Source organism: Halichoerus grypus, chromosome 9 (assembly GCF_964656455.1).
Source record: "Halichoerus grypus chromosome 9, mHalGry1.hap1.1, whole genome shotgun sequence".
NCBI lineage: Eukaryota > Metazoa > Chordata > Mammalia > Carnivora > Phocidae > Halichoerus > Halichoerus grypus.
Window position 1 is genome coordinate 17,666,770 of NC_135720.1, and position 16,579 is coordinate 17,683,348.

The following is a 16,579-nucleotide window of genomic DNA, read 5'->3' on the forward strand; positions in this document are numbered from 1 at the left end:
CCTCCAGCAACCCTCAGTTTGTTTCCTATGATTAAGAGTCTCTTATGGTTTGTCTCTCTGATTTCATCTTCTTTTATTTTTCCCTCCCTTCCCCTATGAGATCCTCTGTTTTGTTTCTTAAATCCCACATGAGTGAAATCATGATAATTGTCTTTCTCTGATTGACTTATTTAGCTTAGCATAATACCTTCTAGTTCCTGGTATGTGAATTAGATCTCAATGAACCTGTTACCAAAAAGAAAATAAAATAAATGTACTTTCCCAACAAAACTGCAAGTTTTGAATTTTTTAAGGATTTAAAAAAAAAAAAACTATATCTTGTGTGCAATCCATGATGTTGTACCTTTATCTGGAGGTAGTGTGTGTTCTGTCATTTCTATTTAACAGAGGAAAAATGTGAGGAGACTTGAACAAGATTACAGAACGGAACTGGGGGAAAGGGGAGCAGGCCCTAGAAATAGATTTGTGGAAGCTACTGTTCTCTGCACTATATGTTTTTAAAATGTTTTAACGGGTGTCTTTTTAATGTTAATATTCACCAGCAGAAAGCACTTGCTTCTTATTCCACTGCTACGGGTTGCAGGAGAGACTGGTGCACGCTGGGGGACAGGTGAGACCAAAGTACGTCTTCTGGGATGCCAGTCTTGGGGACAGTCCAGTTTTAACCTTCTTTCAAAGAACTGAAGCTATCAATGATTTCAATGCATATACTTAATTAGCACTTGCTCTGTGCAAACAACTCTTCTGGACACTGGAGAAAATTCAAAGAGAGAAGAACGTGAGCTCTTAGCCTCCTGGAACTCACGATCCTGCTGGGCCTAGTGGGATTAGGGAAGTATACAAAGCAAGAGCCACAGGCAAGGGCATGAATTTGGGCCAGACGAGATAGATGGCAGACAAGATTACTGAGCACTCAGTAGGTGCTGGATAGCTTAGTAAGTGAGGTATGCACTGTTCTGATCATCCTCGTTTTACAGTTGTGGAAACTGCAGACAGAGAGACTGCGTAACTTGCCAAGAGCTGTAGCGCTGGTAAGAAACAGCCTGGATTTGAACCCAGAGAGTCTGGTATCAGGCAGGGCATCTTAACCCCCCCCAAGGCTGTCATGGCATTCAGACTGGATAAGGTTTTTTGTCTCCAGTTCTGGGACCTTAGGCAAGCCAATTAATCTCAAAAATAGTACACACTTCAATGAGTCCATGAAAAATTAAATGACAAAATACAGTAAAAGTGATCAGCACGGTGTCCAATAATAGAAATAACCCAATAAGCACTGTTATGATGATGATACCTGTTACAATACATTGAGACATCAGATCCGTGCCAGATGCTACTGGATTCCAAAAGGTGGAAAGATTACAGCCAGGGAAGGGGCTGAGAAAGCATCCACGGAAAACCAGTTCTTAAAAGAGGACCTAAAGAAAGGAGGTGCTTTCAAGGCAGGAGCTCCAAACAGCCCAAGAGGCAGTGGGGCCGGGGGTGGGAGATGTGGTGGTAACACTGGGCCAGGGCTGGACTGTGGGGATTCTGATCAGAGTGCAAACATGGAGAGCCCTAACTTATAGATGCCACTGGGGAGATCTCAGCATCCCCTCACTGCACTGTGGCCTAATTGTACTTTATGGAGACCGATCTGAGGGTCATTTCCTGAATGCACTTTTCTAGTTCATGAAAACAGCATTAAAGGTATCGCTTGCAGTAGTGAAGGTAAAAAAGTGGGAAACACAGGAAAAGTTATAGAAGTAGAAGCAGGTGCCTGGGTGGCTCATTCAATTAAGCATCTGCCTTTGGCTCAGGTCGTGATCCCAGGGTCCTGGGATCGAGCCCTGCGTGGGGCTCCCTGGGAGCCTGCTTCTCCCTCTCCCTCTGTCCCTTCCCCCTTGCTCATGCTCTCTCTCTTTCTCAAATATATAAATAAAATCTTTAAAAAAAAAAAAAAAGAAGAAGAAGTAGAAGCAACAGGATTTCGTGATTAAGGTTTTGGAATCACGAAAGAAAAGCAGGAGATAATGATGTCCAGGCTGTCTGAAGAGCAGAAAAGTGGTCCCAAGGACAGAAGGGGGACATATGATCAAAGAGCAGGTTGTCAGAGAAGGAAAGAAGGGTAAAGAGGAAGTGAGGAGTTCTGCTGTAAGAACGTGCAGTGGGGGTAACAGCAACAGGAATTAGCAGGCAGCCGGTAAGTCGTGCCAACGGGCACGTCACCAGATCGGGAAACAGGGCAGAGGGACAGATGTGGATTTGAGATCTTGAGACACAAGAGATCAAAACCCTGGGTGTGGGTACCTGGGGAGAGCTTGCAGGCTGGGCAGAAAGCCCCAGGGGACCCCTGACGGCAAGAAATCGGCAGAAAAAAGGGAACTGCCAGGAGTGGGCATCCAGTGAGGAGACACTAGAAGCTGCCACGTCATAGGCACCAAACCAAGGGCGAAGAGAGAAGCGGGACCCGCGGGAAAGGCAGCCGTGCCAAACGCAACAAGGATCTGCGAGTCGGGAGGGTCCTCTGAGTTGGTTATTGTTGCAGCACTGACCTCAGAGAGCATTTCAGCAAGACTGAAGGAGACAGGAGTCAGGCTGTGGGGGCCAAGTTCAGTAACTGGGGCAGCAGAAGTCAAACTATGGTTTTTGAGGATGGCAAGAAACCTTCAATGGGATGGAGAAGAATGAAGCACATTTGTGAAAGACCCAGGTTCAGAGTGGAAGGTCACAGGCGCGCACGCGCGCACACACACACGCACACACACACACACACACGCACACGCACACACACACACACACGCACACACACACACGCGCACACACACACGCACACACACACACACGCACGCACCTGTGACCGCAGTCCACTGTAACAGTTGCAGGACACTGTACCCCAACTCTGTGAATCAGGGAAGACTTCTGGGAGGAGCCAAGACCAGGGCTGGATTTCTAAGTTTGATGGGGTTTGCCCAGATAAGGGGCGTGGGGAGGATGGTGAGAGTGGGGGACGGGGCACCCCCCCGGAAGGAGCAACAATTTCAGAGGCTCAGCATGCCGTGGGAGCACACGGCCCGTCTGAGCAATCACAGGAGCTGCATCCTGCCTGGAGAGCAGGTCAAAAGATGAGGTCGGTGGACAGGCAGGCAGAGGCCGACTGTGAGGGGCAGGAAGGCAAGATCGGAGATGCAAGGGAGCCAGAGAGGAGCAGGAGAGAGCGAGCAACAGGGACACAGCAACACAAGCAGGGCTACTTCCCTGAAGGCAAAGGCGAAGGAGGAGGTGAAGCAGGGATTTTGGAGGGGGAAGAAAAGGAGAGCTGACGCCATCGGAAGAGTATATAGTGTCAGCTTGCCAGACGAAACAAATCCGAGAGGGAAGCAGGGTCCAGACGGAGTAAATGCCTGCAGAGAACATTTGTAAACCAGATCCCATCCATTTCTCGACCACAGAGCACTGCTCTATTGGCTTGCCCTCCTTTGATTTATCTCCCTCTTCCATCATGCGATATATTTTTGAACTTTTTCACCATAAAATAGTTCAAGTGCAGTCATAGGTAATGAAAGAAAGTGAAACTAAATCAGTGAATTTTCAACTCTGGTGAAAGACTTAGTAGAAAAGAGCCTATAAATACTGGCAAAGGTGAAGTTTTGAGATTTATTTTGGACCTTCCTGCCTCTATAAATAAATGAGACACAACTTAGATCTGAACGCGAGTAAAGCTTGCCCCTACCTCCAAGAGGACTACTGGAGTGTAGCTTTTAACTGATGCTATTTATATAATCCTAATGAACTCAATATGCCCCTGACCTCTCTATCTGCATAAGCAATACAATTATAAGTACTTTGGAATTCTAGCTTAACGGTAGGAGCATGGGTTCTCAACTGGGATAAAATCTGGGCTCTGCCACTTAATTAGCTGTGTAGCCTTGAGCAACTTATTAACCTCTCTGTGCCTCAGTTTCTGCATTTTCCAATGGGAATAATATAGCAAACCTCACAGGGATGATGTGAGTATTAATTGAGTCAATGTTAAGTACTTGGGTCAGTTCCTGGCCCACACTCAGCACTCAATAAACGTTACCTGCAATTTCCTGCTTTTTCTTTTCCAATTTGCAGAACCAACCCTATTAAGGCTACTTCCAATCTAGATACACACTTAGAAATAATAACCAGATGGGCTCCCCTACAGCTGGCTTCCCTGAAAGGTGAATCTAAATCATCTTGACACATAGTTTATTTATTAGACAGCTAGCTAATTTTCAGATTACTCTGTTTCAGATACACACGTACAAATAAAAGATTATTGTGGAAAATAGTGCTAGTTTCCTGCCCAATGTCTCGTCTCCCTCCTTCCTTAAGACACCCATTTTGTTCAGGGCAATAAAGTAGTCAGCGGAGAACACTCATCCCTCCAAGCTCTCCTATGGCAATGGTGGCCAAGTGCCCCAACTTGGGGCTCACTTTCTTTGCTTTATTTTTCTCCATAGCACCACTGAAAGCATATCAATGTTTTCTACGACATCTCCCTCCGTGCTGATGCAGCTCCTATCAGCTCATCATACATCTCAGTCCCCGAATGGGGTCCGGCACACAAAGCCGGTGCTCAGTGAACAGCTGCGGCTTGAAGAAATGAGTGAGACAAACTGGAATGTATGTGTTGGACAGGGTTTCTAGGAAAGCTTTTTAAAGGATGTGCCTGTGGCTTTTTGCCCTTTGACCTTCTTCACCCTGTTTCTCCTTCCCACCTGGAAGATGCAGAGGCCACTTTAAAACCAGGAGGATAACAACAACAAACAATACAATCTGGGTTCCTGAAGGCTCAGGTGAGCCTCAGTGCCAGCCTCTAGACATCCCAGCGGAACGAGGAGGTATCAAATGAACACTTTTTTTTTTTTTAATGCCACTATAGGTCATGTTTTCTGTTATTTGTAGCTAAATGCAATCCCAATAGATACGGTTATAAAGAATTTTCGGGCGCCTGGGTGGCTCAGTCGGTTGGGTGTCTGCCTTCCACTCAGGTCATGATCCCACAGTCCTGGGATCAAGCCCCACATCAGGCTCCCTGCTTCTTCCTCTCTCTCTGCCACTCCCCCTGCTTGTGTGTGCACGCGCTCTGTGTGCCAAATGCATATATACATACATACATACACACATGGAATTTTCCCAGCAAAAAAGTCTTGCTCTCTAGATATTCTTGAGACTAATTGGTAAGTAACAAAAAATTTAACTGATGTTCAGCTTTTTAGCCAGTGGACACAAATCTAAGATTGGTGTAATAAAGTAGATTGTCTCATCGACAGGCAATGTAAACAGATAGAAATAGAAGAGGTGCAAATGAAAGCTCCCTTAGCATTTTTATTATATTTCCGGTGAAAGCATAGACAGACCAGATAGAACGTAAGAAAATAAGGAGCAACAGAACCTTTGTCAGACTGGCGGTGGCAGGTCTGTTCTGTGTATGGACAGATGCACCTGTCCTGCGGTTCTCACACATCTGCCGGCCAAGTACAGCCGATCGGCCCATCTGCCTGAGGTTCCAGCTGCAGATGTTACATATATTCTCACTGCTTGTCACCCCACAAAAGATCCACCCCCTTGGTCTCTTGGGGGGGGGGTGGTCAGAGCTATAATCCTGTTGAACTCAAGACTTTAAACCCAGTGAAATGGTAAATACCACTGGGAGAGATGATGTATTTCTTAGAAATCAGGTATTTGCATTATAATTAACACCTTCCTTAGCTCAGGTTTTAACTGGGGGAGAAGGGAGGGAGGAAGATGTGCTGAGGCCCCTGACACTCTTAAGAGGGGGTAGTGGTGGGGAAGGGGCTGTGGATCTGGACAGCAGGAACCACGAGGGACAATCACTGGACTCCCACTTTGCTCCTGCCATCTAGGCCTCTGCTCTAAGGGCAGGCTTGGCTTCCGCAGGATTTGCCGACTTTTGTCTGAGTTCTCTTGCCTTTTGACAGCAGACGAAAACTTCTGCCCATAAAACAACACTGCTGACTCAGAAGGATATTTTGGTTGGCAGATACTTGGCGGACACTAACCAGACACAACCAACTGGTTTGCCAGGTCATGTTCCGGGGCTTACAAAACTACCAGCAAGCATTTTGATCTGAAGAATAGCAGGATTCTGCATTTCAAAGTAATCGCATTCTCAAGTACAAAAATACAAATAATTCAATATAAATAAAACTCCTCAGATTATGATCTGATCCAGAGTGTCCGTCTTATTTTAAAAAAAAAAAAAAAAGAAGAAAGAAAGAAAACAAACATTTTGGAAGGTTTAATCCAAAGGAATTATCAATTTAAGAGTAAGTATCATCATTTTGTAACCATCACTGTAAAAACTGATTTAGGTGACAGTCATTAAATCTAAAACCATCAGGTAAAAGTTTGATGAGGAACAAGACATTTACGTAGTCTCAGATCATCTCCCCACAGAATATTTACTAATTGCAAAGGGAAAATTCTAACTTCTCAGAAGAAAGCTGACGGACATCACCACAATCATATGATCAAAATTAGTTATCACCAACAGGACAGATTAACATGATGATGCGGTGCACCGGAAAGAACACAACATCAAAAATGCATTACCCGAATCCTAAGAAGAAACCCAGATAGAGGAATATCTCACAAAACAACTAGCCTACCCTCTTAAAAAACCCATCAGTATCATAAAAGACAAAGAAAGGCCAAGAAATCCTTTCAGATTAAATATGACAAGAGAGGACATGTGAATGTGATGAGTCATTTTTTTAAGTGTTGGGTTGAAAAAAAAAGTGCTGTAAGAAACACTACTGCGGCAATCAGAGAAACTCAAACATGAACTGTACATTAGGAAAATCACTGTTAAAATTCCTATTTGGTAATTATACTGTGGAGTTCTATAAGAGAAGATCCTTGTCCTTAGGAGATACATGCTGAGGTATTGAGAAGTGAGAGTCACAGAGTTTGTAACTTACTCTCCAATCGTTCTGCAATAATCGTAATTAACAATAATATATGTGTGCATGTGTGTGTCTAGGAAGGAGAATAAGAGTGTGCAAACTGCTAAGTCTAAGTTATATAGAGGTTCACTGCACAACTCTTGCAACTTTGCTGTAAGTTTAACATTTTTCAAAAGTTTTTTTAAAAAAAAGAAAAACAAGAGTACCGTAATTCTCAAAAAGCATTAATAAGGAAATACAGGACAAATGGATTACAACTCTTAGGTTACTTAGAAACATCCAAGTTCAAGTAAACCACTTAAAAGAACAGAAGCAAAATGGCAGGTTTATACATGGAGAGGCTGGGGCTGTCAACAGTACTGTGTGTTGTGTGTGTTCAAATTTTTTGTTAACCTCAGAGGAGGCTGAGAGTCTCTCTCTTGGCCACAAGAGCTACGCCACATTTCACTAAGTGAAGGATATAAACATGGAAAGAATGACTACCCACAACTGGGGGGGGCAGGGGGGGAGAGAAGAAATACCCAGCTTAACTAAGATTAGTACAAATTTGGTGAGTCACTTCCTCTTAGGAGAAAAGGCAAACATTTCTTGTTTCCCAAAGGATTCAGATTCTGAAGAACACCTGAGTTCTCAGCCTGAATCATGCCAAATAGGTAGCAAACTAGGTCAGAAGAACCTCCAGTCCATTAACTCCAGGCTTCTGCCCACACTCAACTCAATTTATTGCCACAGTACCTTAAATTTCCAAATCAATGTCAACTCCCATCTCTGAGCTCCTTCAGCCTCCACACTACTAAGCTGCTAGGAGCTTACATGAAACGAAGACAAAGGAGAGACACAATAATTGCGCACGTATTCTCTAACCTTGAATGGGCAATGGCCTTGGTTTGCTTTTGGCTCGCCACCCCCAGTGTTCCTCAGTCCTGAACCAAATCGGCTCCACCACTTGAGAACCGAAGCCTTGGCAAAGCAGTCTTCCCTCCTCGACGCTGCCTCCCGGCGAGCAGCACACACACGTGGACGGATTAGGCAGGGCTGTGCTGTAAAGCACACACACGCTCTCCCAACGCGCTCTTTTCATTCCAGAAATACCTTATTCCTAAACCACTTCTGTGCTTCTCTTGGCACCAAACAGTGTAAGCGGCTCTGTGCCAAAGGAAGTGTCTGTTTGAAGATGAGGACTTTCTTAAAATTTCTTTACCTCGAAGACCATAAATAGAACATTCTAGGGTAATTATGATGGAATAAAGAAAAAATGGAAAAGGTTGTAGAAAACGAAAGAAAACCCATTTGCTTTGTTTTCATTTTGTTTTTTTAAAGTTGCCTAAAAAAACACACTGCAGGTATAAGATATAACATAGAATTAACTTCCATGAGAGTAAAGATTACAGGGCCCAAGTCAGGACAAAGAAGCAAAAATATTACCTTTAACAGGAAAGGTAAGTAAGCATTTACCATCTTGTCACAAGCATTTATTTTTGTTTTAAGGGCACCCACCAAAGCCAAACGCAGAGAGGAGGTTTTTTGTTGTTGTTGTTGTTGCCTTTTTACATTGTTTTATTCTGGAATATATTGTATTTTTGTGCCTTGCTTCTTTATGACTTTCACCCTGTATCAGAAATTATTTTAAAAGAAGAAAACCCGTCTTGGTGGACCTGTCCTTTTCCTTTCTCTATGTTCATTTCCAGATATTTATTTAGGGCTCACTCACAATAAGCAGTGTGAAACCAGTAACTCTTGCGGAATCCTTAGTCTTCACCAACTGAATTACAAACCACTCTTATCCACCTACATGTATGTACACACACACACACACACACACACCATGCAAGGAAAATGACATCATGCTCCACGGCACAGACACAACATGATCACCCGTTCGACTTTCACCAGGATGGACCTCCTTAGAAATTCTGATCCCGGGCAGTAGGAAGGAGACTTACTTTCTCTCCACTTCTGGTGTTGACACGGCGCTGCAGAAGCCAAGCGACTCCTAGGAGAAAGAGGCACAGAGCAGCAGGCTCTCATTTGTACAGAATATCACTTAAAAAAAAAAAAAAAAAAGGCAGAAGCAAAAATAGATGATTAAAGTCATTGTGCTTACTTCGATCTGGGACCGCAGCTGAAGTGACGTGGGGCTGGCATCAGGTTTCTCCTAAAAGAGAACAGATGCGGGTTTGATGAGACTTCCCAGCGTGGCATACACCAGAAAGACAAACAGATATGTAAGCAGAGATGGGGGGATTTGGGAAACACTAGGATACAGTGGGAGGAGATGGTGGAGATAAACAGATTTTTCTGGAAAAACTGAAGTGCTTTCAAAATGAGAACTCTGGTCTTAAAATGGAACTGCTTCCCAAACTTCACTGCTTGACACTGCTTACAATTTTATTGCAGAAGAAAAAAGCACAATCCAACTGAAGGGCACAGACAGTTAATGGTGAAATAATTCTCTGGATGTGATTCGACCCTCACTGGGAGACAGAACTTATGCGGATCCCATTGTGTTCTTTTTCCATAATACTGGAGTTCCAATCTGATTTTTAAATTCTAAATGTACTCAGTATTTCATAACGCAGGGCTAGGTGTAAGTGTCTTTAGGAAGGTGGAAAACTCACTTGATATTATCGTGCAACCCTAGAAATCACCATGCTCCTATAAATACAAATGAATTGGCCCAGCTGGAAATTTAAAAAACAACTCTCAGCATCCAGTTAATAGATGAAATAAATGCATGACATTATCAAAAATCATCAAGTCATAAAGAAAGGAATCATTTTAGAGATAAAACCATTTTATAGTTAAAAACTCCATTTCCCCTTTGGTAAAAAAGAGAGAGAGAGAGAGAAAGAGAGGTAAACCAGTGACCTATATGAAAATAATATACTGAAATAAGCATTGGCAGCAAAATAGGAAATTGCACTATTAGAAGTGTTAGAATATACTATGGGAAAATAAGAGCCGTACTAGTGAACACAGCACAGAGTACGACACTGGTATTTTTCACAAGTAGAGAATAATTCTAAATCCAAATAGATGCTAAAGTGGAGGTCCTCATCAAAGTGCGGTGTACAATCCAGGGTGGTCCGCAGCTGATTACATCATATGCAGGCTGATAGGCAGTTTTAGAGGAAGGAGTGAGGTATCACTAAGAATACAAGTTTGAAATATCAGGTTAATCATGAGTTTTCCAATAATCCTATTGTGTTCTTAATAACTGTTACATTCTTCAGGTCTGCACATGCACCATATATGAAGACGGTTTTGTTAGTCTCAGCTGACATTCAGGATGTGGGAGCAGATCATCTCAAGTTAGGAATTCTCATTTAACTGTTCAATTTATTAAAGCTGCCTATTTTATTACTAGCATGATTACAAAACTAGGCCAATATTTTAAAAACTTAGCAATGAAACATTATAATGAGTATAACTCAGACTACATTTATGAATGTAAGTAAATAACGGGAATCCAGGACGTATATCGACTATAAAATGAATGTGCTGGGTGAGTAATCTAAGAACAGGATGATTTTGGACAAGTAGATCGAAAAAGAAAAATACTTTAATGGATTGGAAACTCACTCAACCCTAGTCCCAGGGCCTTATTTGTTATGAAAAAATACCAGAGTGGTGTAAAGCCTCATAGAACTTCTCTTTGCTTAACATCCTCCCGGTTTTTATTGCCACCTTTGTTCATAATGGACAAATTTAGATTTCTGTCCCAGACTTGATACACCATTTTTACAAAGCAACATATGGAATTGTTCGAGTTACATTCCAAGTCCAATTGGTATGACATCAGACTCAGGTGTAATCAACATGTGAGACACGTATTTGGGAGGTTCCTTGTACTTAAGAGACCAGTCAAGACGCCCCGATACCTAACCTCTTAGCATCACATAGAGAAATTTATAAACTTAGGGCGCCTGGGTGGCTCAGTTGTTTAAGTGACTGCCTTTGGCTCAGGTCATGATCCTGGAGTCCGTGCTCGGCGGGGAGTCTGCTTCTCCCTCTGACCTTCCCTCATCTCATGCTCTCTCTCTCTCTAACAAATAAATAAAACAATCTTTAAAAAAAAAAAAAAAACAACTTAAACAGCAGAAGTAAGCAAAGGTATAGTTTGCAGTTTTCCATCCTAAATCTTCCTGTTCAGAGTCAGGGTGGGAACCTCAGAAAGATAACAGAACTACATTACTTCCTCTGAATTTTTCTCTGAAATAGTCCCTTTAACACCCAACTCCAGCCCATGTCCTTCCATAACCATCAATGAAAAAAATGACTGATTAACTCTCCTCCCTCCTCCATTCTTAACTGTTCTTCAAGCTCTAAGTCTCTACTTTACTAGGTAATAGTCTACGAACGGAAATTACTTTCTTTTACTGCACGTTTTTATCTACATTTTTTCTAATAAATTTTATTTACTGAGTGCATCATTTGTTACTCCATATCATAAACATAACATTTATGGTACATTATGCAAAATGTGCCTTTCCCCGCATACAAAGCAGGTGTTTGTTAACAACCACATTAAATGTTTGATGACCAGGAAGTAACATGCTAAACAATTCAGCTTCACATGTTAGTCTCTTACTAATTATAGACTGTGTTTGGGGGACTTTTTAGGAAATTGGTTGGGGGTATAGTTTGATGTATAATGTACTAAAATTTGTTCCTTTAACCATCAAACCTGAGAAATGCAACATTGCAAATAAGAGTTAAAGTTAGCTGAGTAAGAATTGACAACCTGATTGCCCAGTTACAAACAACTTTATTTGGGGAACAACTGATGGTCCACAATCTAACTCCTGATTTGGAAGTAACTGTGTTGATGGAAATAGTAAAAATTGTGTCTTCTGGACACATTATGGAAAGAGATGATCACTGAGAAATAAGATTCTCCTTAATAACACGTGCTATCTGAGGCAGTTCCTACTGCTGTGTAACAAGTCATCCCAAACTTAGTCACACCAACCAATAAGCATTTTTTTCTATTCACAGATTCAGGGGTAAGAATGACAAATATTGGGGCACCTAGGTGGCTCAGTTGGTTAAGCATCTGACTTGATATCAGCTCAGGTCCTGATCTCAGGGTCGTGAGTTCAAACCCTGCACTGGCCTCCACACTGGGTGTGAAGCCTAGTTAAAAAATAAATAAAATAAAATAAAATAAAATAAAATAAATAAAATTTTAAAAAAGAATGTCAAAAATCATTAAACATTACAAACCTGTAGTGAGTTTGTGCACTACAAATGCTTAAGGAAATCTCCCTAACTTAATGAAGTATTACAGTGGAAACTAAACCAAGTTATAAATATAGCTCAACATATGTTCATGTATGCATGTGTGCATGCAAAAGGAAAAGTTAGAGAGGATATACACTAAATGTTAATAGCAATTACCTATGCTTACTTTTTTTAAGAGCATGTAATTTTGCATTACCTTCATTATTTTTTTCTAATATAAGATCAGCTTAAAAGTACAATCTTCAGATCTTACATGTTGTAAAATTATCTACATGTTCATAAATGTGTGAGAAAACATCTCTGGGATGCCTGGGTGGCTCAGTCGGTTAAGCGTCTGCCTTTGGCTCAGCTCATGATCCCATGATCCTGGGATCCAGTCCCACATTGGGGGGGGGGGCCTTGCTCAGCAGGGAGTCTGCTTCTCCCTCTGCCTGCCCCTCCCCCTGCTTGTGCTCTCTCTCTCTATATAAGTAAATAAAATCTTTAAAAGAAAAAAATAAACATCTCAAAGATTCCTTACACGCCAATGGTTATGTCTGCAAAGGCCACTATCCCTCAATTTTTAACACATTTGTCAAACATACATTGCTTTTAGATATTTCTAAAGAATGTTACAAAAGTTTCAAAAAATTAAAACTGGTAATAATTTTAGTTGTATCCCAACAACTAAACATAGAAACTTCTTAAGAAATACTGAAACTTAAATTTCTCAAATTAGGTCATGCTCTATATTAAAATAATTTCTTGAGATATTAAAAATTTTAGTAATGAGTATCATAGAAAACTATGCCTGCATTTTTCTGATTAATAGTGAAGGTCCATAATGATTTTAGAAATCATCTCACATATTTTGACAGAGAGAGACAACAGAACTGTAGTTCTCTCTCTCTCTCTCTCTCTCTCTCTCTCTCTCTCTCTCTCTATATATATATATATATATTTTTTTTTTTTTTTTTTAAGGCATCAGATGACAAAAAATTACTGGGTGGAGGGAAACCTCTAATTCATTTCCTGTCAACTTGGGACAATTTTGGAAATAGTAATTCCTTCAAAGTTTATGATGTCCAACACAGAAGCAAAAAAAGAACAAATTTTCCAGATGAAATCAGGAGTTTGCCAAAACCAAAACACGGGAACACACGTGCGCTTCCACCTGCTTGTGCACATGTGCGCACACGGGTGTACGCACAAGCATGTCTACAGTCACACTAACAGGGCCTGGGTCAAATATAAAACTAAGGCTCTGGCACGCGGTATAAAACACCAGTCAAAAACCCACTTGGGGCAGAATAAGGTCCTGGAAAACAAATATCACGCCCTTGTCCACACTCCAACTTTTGTTTCCACCTTCTTGTGGAAATCCACACTTCTCCTTCCCTTAATGCTGCCAGTGCTCAAAGCCAAATGCACTTCAAGGCTGGAAAAGCAGGTGGGATAAATCCCTCTCTTAATCCAAAAGCAGAGAGGAAAACCATCAGGCGTCTATCAGCTCAGCTCAGCGCCAAGCTCTCCTCCTCCACACTGGGCACAGGAAGGAGGTGATGGAAAGGCCAGAGGACCGCATGCCTGGCAACACTCAGCCTACGAGTAAAGTACACATCCCATCATTGATGTGTTCAATTAATGGAGGAAACAGGCTCTAAATGGCTGGGGAAAGTTGCTGCCTGTGATAGATTTTAAAACTCATGTGATATTGATCACTTTACAAGAAGACTATGAAGTGGTGGTGTCTCCCAATTGGCAAAGTATGCTCCCCTCTTGCCTGACTTCTTCTCCCTTCTGGCATGCAGTGGGGCATCTGTTCCTTGTACCAGGATGTAAACCTCAACACTTTCTTCAGAGTTCCCTCACTCCCCAACAAATCAGCTACCAGGGACTGTTGCTTCTCTGTTGACAAGGCTTCTTGTGTCCAGCCACCCCATTCCATTCTCCCAGGCATCAGCTTCTCTGCGGTCCTTGACCTCCCAGACGCCTGCCCACCCCCCTAGAGTGGAGCAGAAGGTACTGAGTAGGAGCTGGGAGGACTGAGTTCCAACCCTGCCTCCACTATAGTAAGACCTCAGTTTTTACTTTGCTTGGTTTTGCAATGGCAATGAAAAGAAATGGACCATTTGGTGATCTTTAGGTTCCTCTTAGACTTGCAGTCCCTACTTAGATGAAGCCGGGTCCAATCCAATCACTACTAACAAATAAATCTTCTTAAAATAGTAGTCTGTCCTGGGCACCTAGGTGGCTCAGTCAGTTAAGCATCTGCCTTTGGCTTAGGTCATGATCCCAGGGTCCTGGGATCGAGTCCCGCATCGGGCTCCCTGTTCCATGGGGAACCTGCTTCTCCCTCCGCCTCTGCCTCTCCCTCTGCCTCTCTCTCTCTCTCTCTGTCTCTCATGAATAAATAAATAAAATCTTTAAAAAAAGTACTCTGTCCTTGCTTTCTGTGGTTCATGCAACATGAGCATTAGAATCACCTGGAAGCTTCTTCGAAAGGCAGGTTCGGGCCTCACCCCAGACCAGAATCAAAATCTGCATTTTACCAAGATCTCCGGGTATTCTGTATGCTCATTTTAGTTTGAGAAGCTAACGGCTTTGTTCTTTGTATCATTTTCTCTGTTCCAAAATCTTTCCAAAATTCTAGAAACACAATACTGACAGGATAAAATCCACATTTCTGAAAAAGAGGCCCTTCTGCCAACTGGCCTAATGGACACCCTCTTCTTAGAGAATAGGTGCTGGGTCCCCTTCGAGCATGCTGTCCCCGTATTTCACTTTTCCTCATAGAAAATGGGATGTCCTTCTTCTTCCTGTCCATCCTTCCAAGTCATCCTTTAGATCCAACTTCAAACCCACCTTCCATTACACCTTCTCTGCCCGACCATGCCTTAAATGATAAGCCTGAGTTCAGTCATAACAGGAATGAGCTACATGGCTTATTTACTAGGTATATCTATGTGTAGCAACTCTTCTCTCTTATCTGTATCTTACTCCCTCACCTAGACGGCAAATGCCTTCTTAACAGGGATTCACTGTACCCACAGACACACACACACGGTCCAACAAAATCTATTTAGTGCTTCTTATGTGCCAGGCCCCATTTGAAGAGACAACAGTGAAGTGCACATGGGTCCTTCCCGTCAAGGATGACACAGGCTCTGCATGAGGGAAGTGCTTGTTGGGCATCGATTTGTTTCATTTCTTTAAAATGGATTACTTTGCCAGTAATTCTGACTCTTCTATTAATTTTTGTTTACAACTTCACTGTCTAGGGACATGTATTTTATGCTTTGATTTCAGATTTACTTTGGGGGTGCAGAGTTCCATGGGTAAGTAAAAGTAATTAGGCAAGTATTTTCAAAAAGATCTACAACTTAGATCTGTAAGAACTTAAAAAGAAAATGTTGGGGTGTTTAGCCACTTTTAGGATAAAATCTGCACTGGCCTGGGAGTTCTAGCTCCAACCCTGTACCTTTTCACATTTTAATGACTGGTTTCACCCAAATCATTCACACGTGAAACAGGAAATGTTAGCCATTTTTCAGGCACCCATAAGCTCATGGTCTGGCATATGAAATTGATTCTAATGAGTGAAAGTGAATGGAAAAGTACTCTCTCCCCCCACATCAAAGAAGAAAGTTTCTAAAGAAAAAAGTTTTCACAGTTGAATGCTATTCCACTAACTTCAACCTTAAAAGCCATCCATAACGAACAGGTGAGTAAATTTTGAGAAATACTGATAAGAAACCAAAAGTGGCCATTTCCACCTGGCCATTAATACTCTGTGGTAAAATTATTAAATCTTCTTGCTGTATTAGTCTATGTTATGCAAGTATTCATTACATATTTATTTAAACTGCACGATTTAAAAAAAATGATTTAAGATAGCTTACAAAACTTAAGTTCAACATTACATAAGATGAAGCTAGCTAACGAAATGACACGAAGTGAGGGAAATCAAGATTATATGGTAAAATTGGTCCAGGAATTAGGTTAGTTAAGAAATGCAGATGATGGGATCCTACACTAGAGATGGACCACACATTTTGGGCTAAGTTTCCTGACATTTAAAGCAAAGACAGAAACATGCTCAGTTACAAGACTGACATCGTCCATACTTTTATGTTTTGAGGTATTCACGAGACACACGGCTATTCCCGGGAGAGAGAATTTCTCCTCTGGCTTCTGGCAGAAAGGACGGTATATGACAGTGACCAATATCAGGAGCAATGTCCCTGCAGAGCTCCTTTTGCCCCAAAAGGGCTTCAACCTTTAATGCTAGAGGTAGTCCTGGGATCCCTTACTGAAAACCGAGGAAGCTTGTCCACTCCCCTACCTAACTGAAAGGAGTCATGGGAGTGCCCAGCGCAGGGGCAGAACTCAGTCTGAGGAGACAGTAGGATGAGTTTTCC

The 16,579-nt window shown here is 42.0% G+C and overlaps 1 protein-coding gene across 5 annotated transcripts in view; it reads right to left on the reverse strand.

Annotated features, from left to right (window-relative positions):
* The window catches only part of SASH1 (SAM and SH3 domain containing 1), a 189,560-nt gene that overhangs the window by 94,905 nt on the left and 78,076 nt on the right, over positions 1–16,579 (reverse strand). For all 5 annotated transcript variants that reach the window (XM_078054596.1, XM_078054594.1, XM_078054595.1 and 2 more), the window contains exons 3-4: positions 9,040–9,090; positions 8,879–8,928 (exon numbers count right to left, since the gene is read on the reverse strand). In XM_078054596.1, the coding sequence (XP_077910722.1) occupies positions 8,879–8,928; positions 9,040–9,090 (101 nt within the window). The remainder of the gene's footprint in view (positions 1–8,878; positions 8,929–9,039; positions 9,091–16,579) is intronic.